Source organism: Lygodium microphyllum, chromosome 14 (genome assembly GCF_053477565.2).
Source record: "Lygodium microphyllum isolate KBCC chromosome 14, Lygodium_microphyllum_v1.1.10, whole genome shotgun sequence".
NCBI lineage: Eukaryota > Viridiplantae > Streptophyta > Polypodiopsida > Schizaeales > Lygodiaceae > Lygodium > Lygodium microphyllum.
In genome coordinates this window covers 56,122,263-56,142,468 of record NC_141148.1, presented here as the reverse complement: position 1 = coordinate 56,142,468, position 20,206 = coordinate 56,122,263, and the positions used below count along the sequence as shown (strand labels likewise).

Below are 20,206 nucleotides of genomic sequence, written 5' to 3'. Positions count from 1 at the left end.
CTTATTGCTTACTTGAGTAATAACAATGTGTCAAAACACAACAACAAGAACTAGATCAATTCTAGTCAAAAGGCAATCATTCCAAACTCATGAAATTTCAAGAAAAAATTCTTCTTGCTTACTTGAGTGATAACAATGTGTCAAAACACAACTAGATCAATTCTAGTCAAAAGGCAATCATTCAAGACTCATGAAATTTCAAGATATTCTATGGCATGCTATAATAGCAGTAGATCTAGCAAATTTTCACACTGACCAATGTTTAGTCATCCTATTGAATTCAAAAAAGCTTAAGATTGGGTGAAGTAGGATTTCTAAAGAAGAGATGGCTTTCTAGGAGATGGCATCAAATTTGAAGGGGAATTCACCTCATGGCTAAGGCATTGACTTGCTCCTGTGTAGAAGTTAAGAAATCTATGGAACTTATTTTTGTTCCTTTCCTTTTTATGTTTCATCTTAATATTGTCCTCATTCTCATTACATTTCTATGAACAATCGTTCACTTTGTTACCCTCCACAAGGACCTTGTATCTACACAAGTGACAAGTACCAAGTTTGAGACCATAGGCATTGACTTGCTCCCTACTAGAAGTGAAGAATTCTCTAATCTTGTATTTGTCGTTTTTCTCATCATCTCATTTTCCTTGGTCTTCATTTTGACACAAGTCTATGACGCATCATTTCCCTCCACAAGGATCTTGCATATGTACATGCCACTAGTAGTAGGTTCAGATAGATCAACTGAAACACAATTTCGAACTCATGCTAAACTATAGAAGCTAGTTGAACGCAGCCATTGGGAGTACAAACAAGGTGCCATATTTGAAATTGTCCCTTTGATTTATACATTTCTCCAAGTAACAAGAGGCAATTAGTGCATAAAGAATCAAGCCCATTTGTAAAACCCAACTCATTTAGTTTCTTAGCATTGCCTAAGAGGGCATATAATCTAGTGATGGTAAGAGCCCCCAACAAGCTTGCCACAAATTTTAAGTCAACTTTCTAGAATTGGGGGTCTGTCTATGCACACACACACACATGCATGTCCACATCTTGTGCTCTCTCTCCCATTTAGTCATATACTTCTACATTACAACTAAGATGCTATAACAAAGTGGTAATTCAAGTACGCAACCTTCTATCATGTCAAAATAGAACATCTCCAAAAGACATAAGGGTAATCCTTACATGCACTTGATAGGCACACTTGTTAGTACTATAGATAGCTTTTGACCACCAAAAGTGGAAGAAGATCCTCTTACATTATGAAGGATAGAGTTGATCTCACAAACTCGCATTCTCATAAAATAACCAACAAATACACTATGAAAAATGAGAGTTTTCAAGAGCTTAAAGAAATTCAAATGCTCCCAACTTGGTCAAGGTGGAGGGATATGCCCAAGAAGGAGCCATCCTCCAGGAAAATGAGACAAACTCCATGGTTCTGAGGACACACGGGGGACTAGGAGAGAGTCCACCTTTCGTAGCCCCAAATTTATTTAGTTGATCACTGATTGGACAATTTTTACACTCTTGTATATATTGCAAGCTTCTATATATATTTCAAGCTTTTATTAACCTACTAAAACGAAATAGTTGATTGTGGAAACAAGGGCACAACAAAATTCCACTATACTTATTCCAAAACCATACTAACCTCTTCACAATAAGCAATGAAGACTTCTCGGCATGTAAAAACCTCAAGCACTAACTAAGAGAAACAAACTCCATTGGACAGCTAAGATGAGTGCAACCACTCGCATTAGAAAAAGACAAGCACTATAAGAGGGCTTCAAACATTAGTAGCATAGGTTGACCGAAAACAAGTTGTGTCAGTATCAAAAACGAAGCCACTACCTTCACATTATTTCCAGAACCCCCAAACCATCAACGAGTAGTAATCTTTTCACAACCAATCCTGTCTAATACAAGTTATCAGGGACGTGCTGAATCTGATTTACGAGTTCCCATGACTTTACATACAGGCAAACTCCAATCTTTAACTGCAAGTCTGATTGAAGGATGAACCTTCAAGTCTCGCATAAGGACTTTATCCTTTATGTCTAAGTTACTAAGATTGACTTCCACATATGGGGGGATAAGATCTGCTGGGCATCTGAACTTTACAGTCCTTTTCATAGTATTTAGATATCCACCTGTAAATCACAGAGACAGGACTTCCAAAATCAGATGTAGAACTGTCAGAATCAACAATCAAACCTTGCTACAAGTACAAGACATGCAGCAAATATTCCTGAAACTTATCCTCCCACACTTTCACTGGTTAAAACTCTAGCCACTGGAATCCATAAAATCAGACCTCCCACAGCCTCTATTGCCTTATTTGGTGAGTTAGCACTATTAGTACTCGTTTGCGACCCTTAGAGAGTTGATAATTTGCGTTGGGTCATTTCATACAGTGCACCCAATGGATATGTTTCTAACTCCTCCACTCTTGCATGTATTGCTACATACACTCCCATACATGTTGCTACATAAGAGAGTGATCCACCTTGCTGTGCAGAAATACATTTTCATATCAGAACCAAGTCCATTCCAAGCTCAGACTATTGTTCAAGACCAAGAGGTTGTCTGGTAAGACCATGTGCATGAGTTAGCTTAAACAGGTGCCATGCATGAGTGATAGACTGCAAGCTGTTAATTTTATGTTTTAATGACCATTCTTGAACATCAGGATTCCTCACCAGAATTACCAAGAAACTTCTCATAATGAAACTAAGAATATAAGCAGTTGCCAACATGTAAATGATGATTAGATGATTAGCATGCCTCTTTTTAGTCCGGTGTATGAGTGCATACAAATTCCTCATTCTACCTCGGATCTAATTCTCAGCACAGAGCAGTAAAGCAAATGAAGCTCAATCTTATTAAACTCACAACCATATCACAGTTAGGGAGTAGCAGACAGCCTCAAAACAGGAATCCTGATTTTTTTCGAGTATATTGACATATTTTGACATTAAGTGCACTCCACTGAGACAGACGTGCAAACCTTTGCGTATGCCAATGCATGCATCTTCTCCAATATATAGCAGTGGGACATCAACTTTTATTACTGCTTCAGGAGGAGCCCGAAGAAAGGTTGCATTTAGAATAGCATCAGTTCCTGCATGCAAGTGGACCTGGTACAGCCAGGAACAGATGTGTCAGCAGCCAACACAGCCAATGCCACTCAATTACACATCAGACACCTGCATGACTTTCAACAAAACCTACATACATCTTAATTAAAATACATGCACAGAGTTTTTCAATGCTCAGGTCACTTGAACTATACAATTTTCTGCAGGAAAAGGTCTAGAAGGATACGTCACAAGTAGAATAAAAAGGTAGGAAGAGGGAAAGATGTAGCCACATTACTGCAAAAAGTGGCTCCAACAAATGTTACATGTCTAGCCACACCTATGGAATGTGATGGATCAAGGACACCCCTCTCACTCTTCAGTGCAGATTTCAACCATCAACCTTCCACCACTGGCTGTCCAACCTCCGCGATTACTGCCACATCGTCTTCATCAGCCTAGCACTTGGCAACTGCTCTCCTACTACTGCCCTGCAGCCTAACACCCTCCCTATTGCTGTGTTTGGAGCATTCAGCCATCACCAACACCTTCCCCTACCTATCTAGATTGTGTTTGCACTCCTAATACTTGGTGACAGGCCCTCCACAATCAAGTGATTGTCTCTACAACCATCGCCAGCATCCTCAAGCACCTTCACTACTATCATCGAGCATCCTATTGCTTCTGATGATCCGTGTTTTGGTCTTCTACAACCCCGGACTACTCTGACTCATGGTTACAACACTCAAGATCCGTCTCAGGTGGACATTACACTCCAACACTTAACGTCGCACTTGCCTTGGGGATTGGTCCCCGGGCTATTTATGTCATGTTCACTGTTAACAGTTATTTGCATAAATTAGTCTTAAGTCACACTTTTGTGCGCAACTTTGATCATGCACATTTAGGATAAAGGTAAAGTTTAAAAATTTGTTACTTTTTTAGTATATTTTGAATGTTTTTAATGCCATCCCAATCCCTTGTTCCCTATTTTCGACCGTTCCTGTCACATCCCCATTCCTATCACCGTCCCAGTCCCTCATCAGCTGTGACCATGCTCACAATGTCTCAAACACCTTCTCGAGACCCCATGATGACTTATCAAGCTTCTCCATGCTCACAGTTCCTGTCACGTCCCCATTCCTATCACCATCCCAGTCCCTCATCAGTTGTGACCATGCTCACAATGTCTCAGACACCTTCTCGAGACCCCATGATGACTTATCAAGCTTCTCCATCCTTAGAGACCCTGAGGAGGCATTATGGACTCGATGAGGAAGACGGCACCCCACCTCCATCTTCATCTTCTTTGTTTTTTTTCGTATTCCATATTTCAGTCTCATGATAGAGGAGTAGTTTGAAGAGCACTTGCACATCACATATAGTCGAGCTTACACCCCTCCTACCAGCTTTGCTACACCCTCTGGTGGTGAGGCTAGCCACCTCTCCAATCATGAAGAACATATGACATTTGGGACGATTGGCGATCCCTCTTCCTCATCTCAGCCAAGCCATGCTCGTACAATCCCTTTTGGTCATATGAATCAAAACCCTCTTTGTTTCTCCTTTTAGTGTGCATGATTTGGATGATTTTTTGTATGTAAACTTCAACAAAGAGGACTCTTGAAGCAAACATCCTTCATCAAGAATATCTAGATCTCCTTTTTCATTTGAACATGTAAACTACTTTTCTCAAATCCCTCCCATCCCACCTTTCCAATGCACACTTCAAAGCCAAGCCCAATGCCACATTCGTACAATCCTTTTCGGTCGTATGAATCAAAACCCTCTCATGTTTCTCCTTTTAGAGTGCATGATTCGGATGATTCTTTGTATGTGAACTTCAATAGAGAGGATTCTTGAAGCAAACAACCTTCATCAAGTATATCTGCATCCTCTTTTTCATTTGAACATGTAAACCACTCTTCTCAAATCCCTCCCATCCCACCTTTTTCAATGCACGCTTCAATATCCTCTCTTCTTCATTCCAAAACCTAGGATTATACTCCACTTCCGCATCCACCACCTAGGAGTTGAATCCTCCATCTTCGCTCCTAGCACTCTCTCTTTTTCCACCCCATCTTCTACCTACCCACCGTAGTTATGAAGTACAGAATGAACAATATGGTACGGTATGGTAAAATACAATACTAAATGGTACCTCATGATTTAATAAGGTACAATACGATATTAGTACAAAAATAATAACTTGATTTGTTTTAAAACTATAAATCATTAAACAATAGAACACATATTTAAAGTGAAAATAACCATGTCATTACAAAATAAGATGAAAACATGGGGGCGATCCTCATGGTCACAACCGCTACGCACAACATGCATTACAACTAGAGTCTAGTACATAATCATAGTGCTAAGTGGATACAACGATAGTAGATACAAAAAGTAAAAAGGCCTATGATGAGGCATTGTCACTCTCCAACACACCTTCTCCAACTGTCGCCCTGCTGTCTACAACGCCTGTGCACAGTTTCCAACGTCCGACCGATGGTACACTGCTGCATTTACCAATTTCCAGCCTCCAGACTGCTGCGTTTTGGTGATCGGCCTCCTACCATTCACTATTCAGCACTCCTACAGCTCCGACTGGTGGTTTCAGCACTCCAGATCCGTCTCTAGTGGATGTCACACTCTGACATTGCTTTGCCCTTTACCACATTGTACACTCTTACTTTCATTTACAGCATTCATTCACTTCAGAGTTGTGTTCTCTCTCTCCCTTCTTCTGTTTGTGTTTGAGTTACTATGTTTGAGTTTTGAGTTTTGCGTTTAGGGTTTGAGTTTTGCCCTTTGTGTCTGTGTCTATCTCTTTGTGTTTCTGTCATAGTCGTACACTCTGTGTGTCCTGAGTGCAAATCGTAGCAATTTTCTTCACATGGTGTCAGAGCTAGTGCTCTTGTAAAGAGTATCCTATGGATATTGTGGAGAGCTAGTTTTTGTGCAAGGCACACAATACGACTCGTAACCGAATCACAATGTACCAAACACCTTCTTCTCCAGTTCCTATGATGTCCTATCAAGCTTCTCCATCATTGGAGGCCCTGAGACGACATTATGGACTTGGTGAGGAGGACGACACTCCACCTTCCCCTTCTTCTTCTACTCCTAATCCAAATTTCACTAACATGACAGAGGAGGACTTAGAGGAGTACTATCGCAACAAGTACAGTGATGTTTACACCCCTCCTACCAATTTTGCTACCACATAAGGACTGGTTGGTGAGGCTAGCCACCTCTCCAATCATGGAGGACATATACGGCATTCAGAACATCTGGTGATCCATCTTTATGATCTCAACCAGGTCCAATGTCAGGTTTGTACAATTCTTTTGTGTTGCATAAATCAAAACCCTAGCCTGTTTCTTCTTTTGAGGTACAGGATCCGAATGGCTTTACATATGTGGACTTTAATAGAGGGGGCTCACGAAGCAGACGGAATGCAAGTACATCTACAACTTCTATTTCATTTGAGCATGTCACACACACTTCTCACTTTCCTTCCATCCCACCCTCTTCTATATCACACCTCTCATCTGTGAGAGTGCGCAACGGAAGAACACGAACACGGAGGAGAGGAGAGAGAAAGAAGAGAATGAAGGAAGAAAGTCTGCACTGACTGAGATGAATGCTGAATACACTGGAATGGACAGAACAGTCCCTGCACACAGCCCGGAGCGTCAGTGAGGGAACCAGGACAGATTGGACGCAGTGGCAGCACCAATGCCGGAGACGGAGACGGAGACGGAGGGAGCAGTGCTGTACCTGCAGAGAACAATGCTGGACTGACTGGGGGGGCTGCTATAAATAGTCCCCCAGGCCAGCAAACTGGCCGACCAGCCAAACTGGCCGACCTGGCCAGATTTGGCCGACCAGCCAGATCTGGCCGACTTTGGCCAGAAAAATGGGCAGTCTGGACAAAAACAGCCCAGTTTGGGCTGTAACAAACCCAGGACTGCATGCTGACTAGGGCAGCCACAAAAATGTCCTGACAGAGCTCCTGTGTCTCCTGTCAGACTCTGACAGGAGCTCACAACCAGGAGATGACAGACTGAGACTGAAGAAGAGCAGGCTAACACCCCCTCTCAACTCCTAGGAGAGTCTGAAGACCCAAGAACCGCATGTGATGAAGCAAAGAAGCCTGAGGCAATGGCTTTGTAAAGAGATCAGCTGCATTGGCCGCCATAGGACAATAGACCACCACCAGCTCCGAATCCACGATCCGCTCTCGAACATAGTGATATTGAACCTCAATGTGCTTCGTGCGAGCATGAAACACCGGGTTCTTGGCCAGAGCAAGAGCACTCTGGTTATCCACGCGCAGCTCCGTAGGTCCGGTCTGGGAAAAGCCAATCTCCGCGAGTAAGCGACGAAGCCAAACTGCCTCCATAGCGGTCGAACAAAGGGCCCTATACTCAGCCTCTGTAGAAAAAAGTGCCACAGTAGGCTGCTTCTTGCTGCTCCAAGAGACAGCACCAGATCCAAGGGTGAAAGCATAACCTGTAGTGGATCGTCGCGAATCCACATCACCTGCCCAATCAGAATCACTCCATCCAGAAAGGGTAATCCCATCTCCATACATGATCCCGAAGGATCGAGTCCCCTGTAAATAGCGAAGAACCCGCAAGGCCGCCTGCCAGTGATCCTGGGTAGGAGTCTGCATAAAAGAAGACAATAAAGCCACCACAAAAGAGATATCCGGCCGAGTGTGAAGCAGCCAGATAAGAGAGCCGACAAGGCACCTGTAACGGGTGGGATCGATAAGAGGAACTCCAACTGTCAAAAGCTTGGACTCAGGGTCCATGGGGCATGAGATAGGCCGACTCTCAGCCATATCAAACTCTGAAAGAAGCTCAGAGATGTACCTGTGCTGCGAGATAAAAATGCCCTGTGCCATCTGATAGATCTCCAAACCTAGAAAGAAGTGAAGGATCCCTAGATCCGTCATGTCAAACTCCTGCTGAAGAATGGACCGTGTATGCTCCACCTGCTGAGTGTCGCTCCCTGTAATGATAAGATCATCCACATACAAGATAAGGAACACCGAAAGAGAATCCACAACCCGTAAGTAGAGGTTGGGATCATAAGCGGAGCGCGCAAAGCCACTCTGTATAAAGAAGCGGTCAATCCGCTGGTACCAAGCACGAGGAGCCTGCTTTAGGCCATAAAGAACCTTCCGCAGCCTGTAGACATGATCCTCCTTCCCCTGCACAAGAAAACCAAGAGGCTATGAAACATAAATCTCCTCCTCAAGAACGCCATTCAGAAAAGCAGACTTGACGTCCATCTGATAGACAGGCCAACGGTGGTGAGCAGCAAGAGCCAAAAGAACTCGGATGGTAGACATCCTGGCTGTAGGAGCACAAGTCTCAAAGTAATCCAACCCTGCACGCTGAGCAAAACCCTTGGCAACAAGCCTAGCTTTATGCTTGTCCAAGGAGCCATCTGCAATATATTTGGTCTTAAAGACCCATTTCACACCAATCACCTTCCGTTTCGCGGGACGCGGAACAAGCTCCCACGTATGGTTTCGCTCGATGGAATCCAGCTCGGCCTGCATAGCCTGTCTCCAAATATCCTGTGCAAGAGCCTCCTCCACAGTGGAAGGCTCGGAATCCTGAAGAATCTGTGACATAAGAGCATAGTTCACACATAGTGAACTGTCCCGCTGGGCCTGTAAACGTGCTGATCGACGTGGACCTAAAGAAGAAGCACGAAAGTGAGTAACACCTGAATCCTGCATGAGCCGGCGATACCATAAAGGAATCCTGAGAGACTCCTGCTGCTGTGAGGGAGACCGGGGGGCCTCCAGAACCTGTAAAGCACCCATATCGAAGAGGGACTCCCCATCACCGAGTGAAGGTAGATCCTCCGCATCTGAAGAAGGCTGTATATCCCGTGAAGATCCCGAAGTGGCGGTAGAAGAGCTCGTAGAAGACGAAGGCACATCCACCAAAGGGGAAAGGGAAGCCGAAGGAGGAGGAATGGGGGGGGTGCTAAGGGGCATCCTGGAAGGAAGGGAAGGGAGAGAAGGTGGGGGGGGGTCGGGGGGGTCCGTCGAGGATGAAGAACCATCTATAATAGAACCATCAATCGGATCCTCAGAGGCCGAAGCCTCATCAAAGATCACATCCCTGCTCACCTCAATCGTCCGCGTCGTCGAGTCATAGAGCCGATATCCCTTCGTGGTCGTACTATAACCAACGAAGATAAGCTTTCGCGACTTAGAGTCGAACTTCGTCTTCCTCTTCTTCTTGTCCACATGGACAAAAGCATCACACCCAAAGATGAGAAAATGGGACACAGAAGGCTTCTTCCCAAAGAAAGCCTCATACGGAGTCATGTCCTGTAACGCCGAAGTCGGAGAGCGGTTGCGAATATGCACCGCTGTAGCCACCGCCTCACCCCAAAGGAAATGAGGAAGACTCCTATGCTCCAGCATAGATCGGGCCATCTCAATCATGGTCCGATTCGCACGCTCCACCACACCATTCTCTGATGGTGTGTTCGGATGGGAATACTCCACCTGAATACCATGATCCCTGCAAAACTGAGAGAAAAGGTGAGAAGTGAACTCGCCACCGTGATCAGCTCGAACACTACGAACCTTGGAAGTTGTTTGGGTCTCCACAAACACCTGCCACTCACAAAAACGGGAGTACGCCTCGCTCTTGTACTCCAAGAAATAAGGCCACACATAACGACTAAAGTCGTCCACAATCAGCATCAAATACTTGGCCTTCCCAAGGGAGGCCGTGCCCATCGGTCCGCAAAGGTCGGTATGAACCAACTCAAGCGGAGAAGTAGCCCGCCTAGAAGCAACCTGCGGGTGAGGCTGCCGGTGCTGCTTGCCCCGCAAGCAGCTAGGGCACAATGTGTGAAGAGGAGGGAAATCAGGAAGTCCCTCCACCATCTTCCTCCTAGAAGCCCGGCGAAGAGAATCGAGGTTCAAATGACCATACCGAGCATGCCAAAGCAGCCCAAGCTCATGGGAAGTCCGCGCAGCCAAGGCTATGAGCGTATAAAGCCCACCCTCCTATGTACCTGTCCAAAGAGCATCACCTGTAGAAGCATCCTCCACTGTGACTGCATCCTGTGTAAAAATGACTCGGGTACCTAACTGAGTAAGGCCATGCACAGCTAATAGGTTAAAACCCAAATCAGGGACATAGAGAACTTTGGCGGAGGAAGACCGCCTATCAGAAAACATAGGTAAAGTCCCCACGCCTCAAACAGGAACTGTAGAATTGTCACCAATGGTGACTGTACCCCCTCTGGAACGAAGATCCTGAAGCCAATCCTGACGGAAGGTCATATGTGAAGATGCTCCACTGTCGACGAGCCAAGGCTTCTCCTGAGTGGTAGAAGCTAGGGCAGTGTCTTCCTCAACAAAGAGATGCACAAACGCAGATTCTGTTGTGGCTGGGGCCGCCTTCGAGTCCTTCTCCTTAGGCTTCAAATGGGGATACTTCTGCCAACACTTTTCCTCGGGATGAGTGCCCTTCCCACAATGGGGACATTTGGGCTTCTTCTCCTTCGCATCCTTCTTGTCCTCCTTCTTGTCCTTGGCCTTCTCCTTCTTTTGTTTCTTCTTCTTGCCGCCACCTGTGCCGGCCGTAAATGCCTTGGTGGAGCCACTGGCTCCCACCTCTTTGAGTCACTCGTCATGCTCCAAGACAAGTGGGGAAAGCTCCTCCCATAGGAGTGTCTCACGGGTCCTCAAAGTGATGAGGCTGGTGTAGAAGACATCATAACAGGGTGATGGCAGCTGAGTCAACAGAATCATCGCCATATCCTCAGACGATATCAGACGACCAAGAGAGGCTAGCTCGCCTCGCATATCCTCCATCTTCGTGATGTGCTCCTTCATGGAAGAAGAACCATCAAGACTGAGCATCCGCAACTTCTTCTCCAGGGAAATCTTGTGAGCAAATGTCTTGTGCTGATACAAAGACGCAAGCTTTGTCCACACTTCCGCCGCGGTCTGTAACCTGTGAACATGGACAAGAACAGAATCATGTAGACTCATAAAAAGAAAGGAACGGGCTCGAGAGTTGAGCCTATCCCATAAGGCTGCACGGTCCATAGAAGTGCCATCGGACGAATCCACGGGGGGTCGGACGATGGTAGAAGAAACAAGCTCCCAAAGGTCAAAGGTATCAAGGATGCAAGCCACCTTGCAGGACCATAGGGAGTAGTTGGAACCATCCAACTTATCTTCCTTCGGAAAGGAAGGGAGAATCGGCACCTGTATAGAGGGAATCAAGGAAGGCATCCGCACATCTGAAGCAGTCTTCACTGAAGAAACCTTCGCAGTAGATGGAACCCTCTGAGATGCATGGACTGAAGAAGGACGAGTACGAGGAGGTTCTTCCCAATGTCGAACTTCACGATAATCCCGCCTCCGCTCAGAGGAATGATGAGAGAGAAGCTCATCCTCTGAGTCTTCAAAGCCTGAAAACTGGTAAGACATCTTCCAATCTACAAAATACCAAAGAAAGTTGTGCCGTTGTCGAAATAGGACCAGCAATGTGGTCACCAACCACCAAGACACAGGCAGAGAGTGCTACAAACACCTGGATCTGCAAAACGCAAGAATACTGATGTCGAACACCAGAGAAGAGACCACCAGCACCAGGAAACAGCCCGGACAGAGGTCTCCAGCAGGAAAAGAGCCGCCTGAGGTGGAAGCGACCTACAGAACAGCAAAACGCAGCCTGTAGGGAGGTCGCGCAGCAGCAGGAGAGGCCGCCTGGTGGAAAACGCAGGGTTGCTGCGTCGCTGGATGACGTGGCAGCCTCTGCAGTCAGCGTGGGCAGCAAACGCAGGCTGTACAGCCTCCTGATGAAGTCACCTAGCTGTGGTTGATCTGTTGGCAGCAGCAGTAAGGTATTTCTCTCCTGAAGGTGTGTCCTCCGTGCTCTCAATCAGGCGATGATACCATGTGAGAGTGCGCAACGGAAGAAGAACACGAACACGGAGGAGAGGAGAGAGAAAGCAGAGAATGAAGGAAGAAAGTCTGCACTGACTGAGATGAATGCTGAATACACTGGAATGGACAGAACAGTCCCTGTACGCAGCCCGGAGCATCAGTGAGGGAACCAGGACAGACTGGACGCAGTGGCAGCACCAATGCCGGAGACGGAGACGGAGGGAGCAGTGCTGTACCTGCAGAGAACAATGCTGGACTGACTGGGGGGGCTGCTATAAATAGCCCCCAGGCCAGCAAACTGGCCGACCAGCCAAACTGGCCGACCTGGCTAGATTTGGCCGACCAGCCAGATCTGGCCGACTTTGGCCAGATCTGGCCGACTGCCCAGAAAAATGGGCAGTCTGGACAAAAACAGCCCAGTTTGGGCTGTAACAAACCCAGGACTGCATGCTGACTAGGGCAGCCACAAAAATGTCCTGACAGAGCTCTTCTGTCTCCTGTCAGACTCTGACAGGAGCTCACAACCAGGAGATGACGGACTGAGACTGAAGAAGAGCAGGCTAACATCATCATCTTTCCAAAACCTTGGATTACGATCCACATCTGCATCACAGACCCTAGGGTTTGGATCTTCCATCTCCGCTCCTAGCACCTTTTCCTTCTCCACCCCATTCTCTACCTCTTTGCACCATGGTACTTCGCTAGGGGGAATGACACCCTTTAACACAGTGCCTCTCACCTTTCAACAAATGAGCACACCCATAACTCTTGGGTCGACTATGATGGGCCTCCCCCTCACTATCCCCAGCTTCACAACTCACATGACCACTCAAACGCAAGGGTTTCCATCCTCCACTTATGGTGCATCTTCACACTCTCCTTGGGTTACACCTTCGTAGGGATTCCCATCTTCTACTCCCCGTGTTCCCATCCCACCTCCTTAGGTTCCTCATGTGGCTACCATGCCAATGCCTAGTCAACCCATCCCTACCTATGGATTCACCTTGCACACTACCCACATGCCCAGTGGGCACTCTAGGGTCCATTCCCAAGTGTACTCCACTCCCCCATCCTACCCACACTACACTTTTTCACACTATCCATCTCCAAGTGCTACCACACCTATTGCAATGGCCAAGAATGCCTTCACAGATAAGACACGTTTTAGTGGGTGAAATTTCACCACTTGGTCTAATTTCACGCAACAAGTGCTTGAGTCTCAAGGTCTTTGGGACCTCGTCATTGGTCTGGAGCCTATGCCGAACCCTCGGCTAGCTCACCCTGACTACATCTGTCAATGGAGAGCCCATAATGCCACAGCCAATGTTGAGCTCATGCAAGGGTTGCTTCTTGAGTTTCACTCTCAATTGCAGCACTTCCTGCTCGTGTCAGAGCGTTAGAGTTACCTTCTCGACCACTATGCGGCTCGTGATCGTATTCGGCGCATCAATCTCGACTTTGAGCTTCAAGGGTTCTCTATTAAGGAAGGGGATGATCTCAACGTCAAGCTGGCCGAATATAGACGGTTACTTGCCGAGTTCGCCACTATTGGCTCTCCAAAGTTAGATGATGATCAGGTTACATTCTTCTTGAATAAGTTGCTTGAAACGTACTTCAATTTCATTCAACATATCATCTCCCAACCTCGATTGCCAACCTTCTACGAGTTGTTGTGTCAATTTTTGCGTTACGCAAGGCTGCATGATCAAGTCCACAAGAAATCCTCATCATAGCCTTATTCAGAGCAGACGGAGTTGGTTGCCTCTTCTTCGGGAGGAAAAACCACCAGTGGTAAGAACTCGCAATATGCGAAGGCAAGCCAATCAAAGGGTGACTCCTCTTCCTCAGAGGAAACCAAAGAATCTAGATCTATCTGGCAGCAACTCCCTAAGAAAAATTGATTTTGCACACACTAGCAGAGAGCAGGCCATGTGGACAAGGAGTGTCGCTCCAAGGCCCAAGGTCTTCCACCTAAAAAGCCTCAACAGACCACTGCGACTGCACAGTCCAGTGGAGGTATATCTTCCACTCCTACTTCATTTGCTCCTTGGGCACCCGTTGCTGCTGCTGGACATATGGCTCGAGTACAGCCTCAGCAGCCCATCTCTTTCACTACCCTTGAGGGACTGGCTGATTGGTCTGCAAGATCCAATCCCGTTGCACTTCATGCATCCATCTCACCTCCCTCTCCACCTCATCAGGCATTCCCTTCGTAGATCCCTGCTACTTGACATACGCGATGGTGGCCATCTTCTTAGACTAGCATGTCTCTAGAACCTTTCAGATACCCTAGGTTAGTCTAGCGTTCATTTTTCACACTCTTAGGTCGGGCCCATAGGATTCATTGCCCTTCGCTTTTCCATTCTTTTGTCTTCCGCTGCATTTACTCACACACATACACATCATTGCATTTATTTTGAGTTAGATTGTCTTTCTGTTATGTTTTGCTTTGGAGCATCTCACCCCTAACCTCTGTGTTTGCAGATTCTCATCTCTTATGCAGGGTTTTGTCTTTCAATGTAGGGCTAACTTGCAGATTGCTTTGGTCCTACCTGGGCTAGAGACATGGGGATGCGCACCATTCCTTTCATGGTTTCGCCATCCTAGGAGTACTTGCTCTTCTTCTAGCATGGCGATTTTCCCTCCCGAGGCGGATCGTGCAGCATCTCTCTCGATACTATCATGGCGATGACTTCTACCTTGCTTTTCTAACGGGGTGCTTCATCCACTTCATCCACTTTGAAATGAGCAATGTGCAGTGGCGATGCAATGTCCTATGATAAAAATGTCAGGCAGAGAGAGCAAAACGTGAGCAAGAGTAGAGAGTCAGAGTCAGAGAGAGAAATGCACGATGTTCTTGGATACAATTTTTTTGTGTGTACCTCTTTAGGTTTTAGATAGATATATATAAAAGTACAAATGTGCTAAGGGTGTGTTCACACCCATGCACATATAAAAGGCACGATGGCTCTTTATTTCCAACAACCTCTCACCTAAAGGCAATGTGCCTTAAGAGAAAAAAAGAATCAGCTAAGTCTAGGTATGTACAAAGCTGAAATACATATACCTATCCAACTCCCATCATCTCTCGGCAATGAGCAAACCACTCTACTAGAAGATCCTTCATGAGAAGGTCTGCAAGATTATCATCTGTATGCACTTTGACAAGCTCAATGCTCTTATTGTCAAGTACATCTCTAATGAAGTGATACTTCACCTATATGTGCTTCGTCTTTGCATGAAAGACGGGATTTTGTGCTAGCATGATAGCACTCTGACTATCACAATGGAGAACAGGTAACTCTATAACGCCAAGATCTCCCACCAGACGTAAAAGCCATAAAGCCTCCTTGCATGCCTCAGTGGCAGCCACATACTCTGCCTCTGTAGTAGACAATGTAAAACGCTCTTGTAGCTTGGAGATCCAAGAGACTGCTCCTCCTGTGAAGATAAACGCATACCCAGAAGTGGACTTTCTGCAGTCTGCATAACCAGCATGCTCTACATCCATAAAGCCAACGACAGGTACCTTCTGCTTTCCAAAGAAAATGCATAAATCCTTTGTCCCTTTGAGGTATCTCATAATAACTTTCATTGCTTCCCAATGCTTTTTACCAAGGTTTGCCATGTATCTCTTAACCACTCCCACTGCAAAGGCAATGTCAAGACATGTAGCAACCATAGCATACATCAAACTGCCAACAACTGAAGCATATGGTATCTTGGCCATTTCAACCTTCTCATCATCAAATATAGGGCTGTCCTCTACACTGAGTTTCACATATGGAGGTAATGGAACCCCAATTGTTTTCCCCCCCTCCATATTGAAACACTATAAAACCTTGGAGATATACTCTTGCTGAGATAGATAGAGTAATCCTTTTGACCTATCTCTAAGTATTCGTATGCCAAGAATGTGATTTGCATCACCAAGATCCTTCATGTCAAAGTTGCTATGAAGACTTTGCTTCAATGAGTCCAAGACATGAGTATCCCTGCCAACAATCAGCATGTCATCAACATACAGAACCAAGATAATCAGGCTATTATCTACTGCCTTCTTGGTATACAAGCAGTGATTCACTTAACTTCTATGAAAACCTTGAGTCTGCATAAATATATCAAACTTATGATACCATTCTCTTGGTGCTTGTTTTATCCCATCCAAACTCCCTTTGAGTTTACATACCATCTTCTCTTTCTCTTTTACCACAAACCCTTCAGGCTACTACATATATATGTCTTCATGCACATCACCATGTAAGAATGCAGTCTTTACATCCATCTGTATGAGCTCCATATCTTTAGCTGTAACCAAGCCCAAAATGGTTCTCAATGTAGTCATCTTGAATACAGGAGAGAAGATCTCATCAAAGTCAACTCCATGTTCTTGCTTGTACCCCTTCACAATCAATCTTGCTTTGTACTTTGGTGAGGAACCAAAAGTAACCTTCATCTTGTAAACCTATTTGCATGAAAATGTTTTCTGCCCTTTAGACAACTACACCAAGTCCCAAGTGCCGTTTTTCTCAAGAGATTCCATCTCTTACAACATGGCTTTATACCATTTCTTGTTGTATTGTATGTCCATTGCTTCCTTGAAGCAAGATGGTTTACCACAATCTGTCAACATGACACAATCAACCACATTGTTTGCATCACAAACGAATCTATCAGGTTGTCTAGTAGCCCTAGACGATCTACTAACCCAATGATCATTGTTTGCTGGCTATTGAGCTTGTAAATTTTCATTTTCAGCTCGCTATCCTAGCATTTCAGCCTGCAAATCAGCATTAACAACTTGCTGTCATGGTTATTCTTGCACATCCAGTGGCTCATCATTATGGGCAATGGCTCGCCGATCATTTCCCGCATTATTTTTTGCATTTGCAGATTCATTTACAACATGTATTTGCTGCTGTACAGAGGACACATTTTACTGTCCAAAAGGTATTTCTTCCCGGAATACAACCCTACGGACATCCTCAGTCTTTTCGAGTTGTTTATGCATGTGATCTTACCGGAAGATAACATTGTTGCTGCATACTATTTTCCTTTTCTTCAGATCCCATAATCTATACCCCATTTCACCCTCGTCATTATATCCTAGGAAAATGCATTTACAAGACTTTGCCTCAAGTTTGTTGTGTTCTTCTTTACGAATGTGCACAAAAGCCTCGTAGCCAAACACTTTCAGGTGAGCATATGAAGGTGGCTTGCCCAACCACGCTTCCTGAGGGATTTCCTCCTCCCCCCCCCCCCCCCCCAAAAGACCTCTTTGGTGACCAATTAATCAAGTGAACAGATGTCATAACAACTTCTGTCCAAAAGCCAGGGGTAATGCAGCATGAGATAGCATAGTATGGATTTAATCATGTATAGTCCGATTCATATGCTCTGCAACTCCATTTTGGAGTAGATTATGAGGGGCAGTGAGCTCCCTCTTTATCCCTTTGCTATCACAAAATGCCTGAAAGGCCTTAGACACATATTCCCCACCATATTCAGAGCGAAGACACTTAAGTGTCTTATCAATCTGATTTTCAACCAATGCCAAGAATTTTTTAAGCTTGTCAAGCACTTCGTCCTTACTACGAATAGGGTAAATCCATACCTTCTGTATAGCATCATCGACAAAGGTGACAAAGTATTTCTTTTCCCCTAAAGATAACCCTGGCATCTGATATACATCGGAATAAAACTGTCCAACCTGCTCAGATCATTACCCAAACTGCTGGCAACTGCCCAAAATTACTACCCCGAATACTCCTACACAACGCAATGCTGCATAAATTGCTGTAAACTAGCTAGACCATGAATGTGTCCATCTTGGAGGTGACTAAATCTCTTAACAACAATCTAGAGATGGAGGCAACACTTCGTAAGTTTTAAGTAATCCAACAACTTTTTACACTTTTGGCTCATTGTCTAATGTAGATAGGATTAGCCAAAGGAAAACCTAAGTATCACCATTGGCATAAATAATACCATTGCATGCTCATCTTTTTTGCCATGACTAGCCCTGGCCCCTTGTGTGGCAAACTATATTAGTTTGGATTGTCTTTTTCTCATGCATGACATTATCTTGAACTTGATATGTGAGTCATGATTCTCACATGTTACTTCCATGATTCACGTTTTATGTGGCATGGGTCCTCTTGGTTTAAATATTGTAAGCTTTAAGTCATTTTGGGTGGTTTTACAATGTTGCAAGTTGCAACCTGCACGACAATTTGAAATGTGAATCGTGCATCTTGTGTTTTTGAACCAGTCATGTCCATTGTCTTAAAAATTAAGATTATTAAGTGACTCTCATATGCTTACCATTAGTTTTCATCTATATCCTATGTATGTGTATGTGTATTATGTATCTCTACACACGCGCGCGTGCGCACGCGCATATCTACATAGTACACACACCACACATGTACATAACACGGATGGGCTTGAATTACTCTTCAATTATATGCAATGGGTACTCCTATATACAGAGTATTCATCAAATTTAAATTGTAAGATCTTAATAAATGCTTTCCACTATGTATTTTTCCCCTTCATGCACAAAACTCGATATAGAATATCATACCAGATTCACACTACAATAGCTTGCAGGAAGTATGTTAAGTTTTGTCAACATTCAAATCAATGCACAAAATTAATAGAATATAATAAGCACAAAGTAGGGGATGCCAAAATTCTGGGAAATAAAACAGGGGGCAATGAAAGAACCAGAAATAGGTTTTTCTCAATTTTCTTATTCTGTTTCTTCACTGATAAGGTTCTCAAAGGATAATGAAAAACTGGTTATGAAGGTAGGAGAGACAGCAGCAGCTAAAGGAGTGACAGAAATTGATTACTCTCTGGGTGAGAAAAAAACACTCTTGATATAGGTGAATAGGGCAAAATATGTGTGGATATTGCAGTGTGTATAGTGGGTCTGGCAGATTTGGAACTGACTATTCTAAGAAAGAGTACATCAGAAGCAAACATGTGGGGAGGCACAGATCAACCAAATTCTCCAAGCAAACAACTGCAGTGGTTCAGATTCATGCATCACAGCATGCTATGCACAAGAGGAATCTTCTTGATGTATCAGCAACCAGTGAACCACATAGACTGCATCTTGAAAAAGACTGGCACAATCCCTAACATGCGATGAAGCAACTCGTGTAGAAATGGAGGGGTCACACGTCCACACATTGACTGCAATTGCCTTTGTGAACAATGACATAGTGCTGCATTCGACGAGCATCTCTCGAATGGAAATAAAACAGCTTGTTTACCCTATTAGGCAATCAATAAAACGTGTGCAATGGCCAATAAGTGGATGATCGATAAAAGTTCCGTTATGCCAAGACAAAGATAGGGACCATACCCAACGAGGAATGACCCTTTCTCTAGAGATGATATCCTCTGAGTCCATGGATGGCCGGATCTCCAATTCAAAGGTCCGAGACAGGAAGAAGCTGTATCCTATTCTCTTCAACAATCTGGAGATTTGCTTGGTCTCAACCGAGATGAGCTCCTTGTCGCCACCCAGGTGTCCTTCCTCCTGGCTGTAGACAACACCCGGAACTCTGCCTGCCTTCCTCTCCTTCTTTGAGTTGAGCCTTCCATCTCTCTCTCTGGGGACTGCTCTGATGATCTCTGTGAGCTTGGGGTCAGGGACCGGCAGGTCCGGCAGGGGCTCTTGGACCTCCACAAGAGCGGCGGCCTCGGAGAAGCTTCTGCTGCTGCTCTCACTGGTGCCTCGCAACAGCAAGCACGTCCCTCTTCTGTGAGCAGCAGCCGCAGAGAGTCTGACGACTCGAGACCCCCACATCGTCGTCCCACAGCATTAGTTACGCTGCCGCTTCCTCATTATTTCAAAAGCCCAAAAACTTGGAGCCTTAATTCTTTGTAATCACAAGGGCTTGCCTAAGAACATTTGAATGAAGTATTAAGGGAAGGTCTAGTAGGCTATATTTATGACAGATCATGTCAAGATAGTATGCACAAGACAGAAGAATTGGTTAATTTTTGTTGGGGATGACGATCTGGCATTGAAACACCGCTGGATCTAAATCTCTCCCCTCTAGACCCGGTTTCCAACGACCAAATTGGTGAGGGGAATGGTTAGGATGACCCAATAGGATCATTAGAAAAATTCGATGCCCTTTTTCTTTCTGTTCTG

General features: G+C 45.1%; 1 protein-coding gene across 1 annotated transcript; it reads right to left on the bottom strand.

The window, feature by feature from the left end:
• Positions 1-1,744: 1,744 nt before the first annotated feature.
• On the bottom strand, positions 1,745-19,948 carry LOC148025613 (uncharacterized). Its single transcript, XM_087692824.1, has 3 exons — positions 19,409-19,948; positions 3,014-3,143; positions 1,745-2,156 (listed from the first exon to the last, which is right to left on the bottom strand). Exons 1-3 carry the CDS (start codon positions 19,853-19,855, stop codon positions 1,936-1,938), a joined length of 798 nt encoding a protein of 265 aa, XP_087548950.1. The 5' UTR covers positions 19,856-19,948; the 3' UTR covers positions 1,745-1,935.
• Between the last annotated feature and the right edge of the window lie 258 nt (positions 19,949-20,206).

Bases quoted from the DNA above. Each gene is read 5' to 3' on its own strand.
- LOC148025613 (XM_087692824.1), bottom strand. From the start codon at position 19,855: ATGTGGGGGTCTCGAGTCGTCAGACTCTCTGCGGCTGCTGCTCACAGA. The intron at 3,144-19,408 runs GTATGGTCCCTA...TGGCTGTACCAG, and splicing joins AAAGGGTCATTCCTCGTTGG to GTCCACTTGCATGCAGGAAC. The intron at 2,157-3,013 runs GTTTGCACGTCT...TGTGATTTACAG, and splicing joins ATGCATTGGCATACGCAAAG to GTGGATATCTAAATACTATG.